Source organism: Cynoglossus semilaevis, chromosome 9 (assembly GCF_000523025.1).
Source record: "Cynoglossus semilaevis isolate Cse_v1.0 chromosome 9, Cse_v1.0, whole genome shotgun sequence".
NCBI lineage: Eukaryota > Metazoa > Chordata > Actinopteri > Pleuronectiformes > Cynoglossidae > Cynoglossus > Cynoglossus semilaevis.
This window is the reverse complement of record NC_024315.1, coordinates 19,518,989-19,520,919: the sequence shown is the minus strand read 5'-3', so window position 1 is coordinate 19,520,919 and position 1,931 is coordinate 19,518,989. Positions and strand designations below refer to the sequence as shown.

Genomic DNA, 1,931 nt, shown 5'->3' with positions numbered 1-1,931 from the left:
ACTCTTCTTCTCTCCATCACATCAGCGTTTTCTCTACTTTTCCCTGTCATTGTACCTACATTCAAAGTTCCAAACTTCAGACTAACACTTCTATTCTCCATCTTTTCTCTTTTTCTCCTAACCAAACGCCCTCCTGTTCTTCTCTGTCTCTCGGAGTATAAGTCGCACATTTTCAGTGGTACAGGAGTAGCAGACGCTGCTACACTGCGAGTCCTCTAGCGGCTGTCAATGTGAAAATAACACATTTTCAGTGGTATTTTTTCAGTGGTACAGGATTTCTTCTGTTCAAATTCTGAACAGAATTTTGAATTTTCACACTAATATACCACCAAAAGTTTGGAATTAGCTGTGTGGTTTCCCTATGATGGAGTCTGGCTCCAGTGCAGTCATGACTTAAACCCTTTTTTGTGGTTTCGAGTGTACTAAAGAGTGTGGCTGTCCTGTCCTGTGTCGTCCTGTCCTGTGCCGTCTTGTCCTGTTCTGTGCTGTCCTGTCTTGCACTGTCTTGTCCTATCCTGCGAATCCTGTACCGTCCTGTCAAACTCATTCCAAACTTTACTTTTGGTAAGGAAAGTCTAACCCTTTTCTGACTCTTTGCTCCCCGGCTGTAGACAATGACACTTCTTGAATCTACATCTACAATAGAGTATGTCTTAAAAATGGGACAATGCAAATTCCTTACTGACCTACATCCATGGAACAGACACAGATTATCGTTCCCTCTCACCTCTTTTGTCTCAGTGTGGCTGCGCGCCACCTGGTGAGCCCTGTACAGGTCATGTCTTCGGTCCACCTTGCTCTGGAAGCGAGGCTGTTTGTGGACAGGGTCCTCCGGGCTGTACTGTGGGGAGATGACCCTGAGCACTGGAGTTGAACAGTCCGAGAAGATAAAAGGTTTGAAAATGGACCTGTCAGGTTCAGGGTGGCACCAGAAAGAAAGCAGAAAAGAGAGAAGCTCTGAGAAGATCAAGTACAACAGCACAACCTAAAGAGTAATCAGAGAAAACGTGAAAAAAGGGGGGGCTGGAGGACAAAACACGTTTCACCACTTCATTGATCTGTAGTCAGTTACATGACATATGCCACTGGTAACTCGAAAGAGTGATAGAGAGAGACAAAATATGAAGCAAATACCACTGATATGTGTCTGTTCAAATTTAATTGATCTCGTGAGTGGAGGCTTGTTTATCATTCGAGCACGAACAAAACAGTGGACACCGTAGACACGAGCGGATTGAGACACGAGTGCTGTTGTAGAACGGATTAAACTCGTATCTAGGAAGTCCACAGTATACTAAAAGACTCACTTGCGCCCCGTGACACCTTAATACCCCCCCCCCCCCCCCCAATGTCCGTGAATATATCAATCGCCTCTCAGTAAATTATTCTTACAGTGCAGGACTAAGTCACGTAGGTGTAGATGTGACAACCTGGACGTGTAACTTACATACGGTAAATGCATAGAAAATCTTCCACACAAATATGTCAACAATGATCAGAATCCTGTAGTAATGTTTCCACAACTACACTATATTACCAAAAGTATTCACTCACCTGCTTTGACTCCTACTATGAACTGAAGTGCCATCCCATTCCTAACCCAGAGTTCAATATGATGTCGGTCCACCTTTTGCAGCTATTACAGCTTTTTTGGAATTGTCCAAAATGTTTAGGTATCCTGAAGCATTCAAAGTTCCTTTCACTGGAACTAAGGGGCCAAGCCCAGCTCCTGAAAAAAAGAAGATTCCATGCTCCCAACCTTGTGGGAACAGTTTGGAGCGGGCTCCTTCCTCTTCCAACATGACTGTGCACCAGTGCACAAAGCAAGGTCCATAAAGACATGGATGACAGAGTCTGGTGTGGATGAACTTGACTGGCCTGCACAGAGTCCTGACCTGAACCCGATAGAACACCTTTGGGATGAATTAGAG

At 44.6% G+C, this 1,931-nt stretch overlaps 1 protein-coding gene across 1 annotated transcript in view; it reads right to left on the bottom strand.

Annotated features, from left to right (window-relative positions):
- Nucleotides 1-1,931, bottom strand: part of scrn2 (secernin 2) — a 12,724-nt gene that overhangs the window by 5,030 nt on the left and 5,763 nt on the right. The window contains exon 6 of the mRNA XM_008317852.3: nt 728-908. Within this exon, the coding sequence (XP_008316074.1) occupies nt 728-908 (181 nt within the window). The remainder of the gene's footprint in view (nt 1-727; nt 909-1,931) is intronic.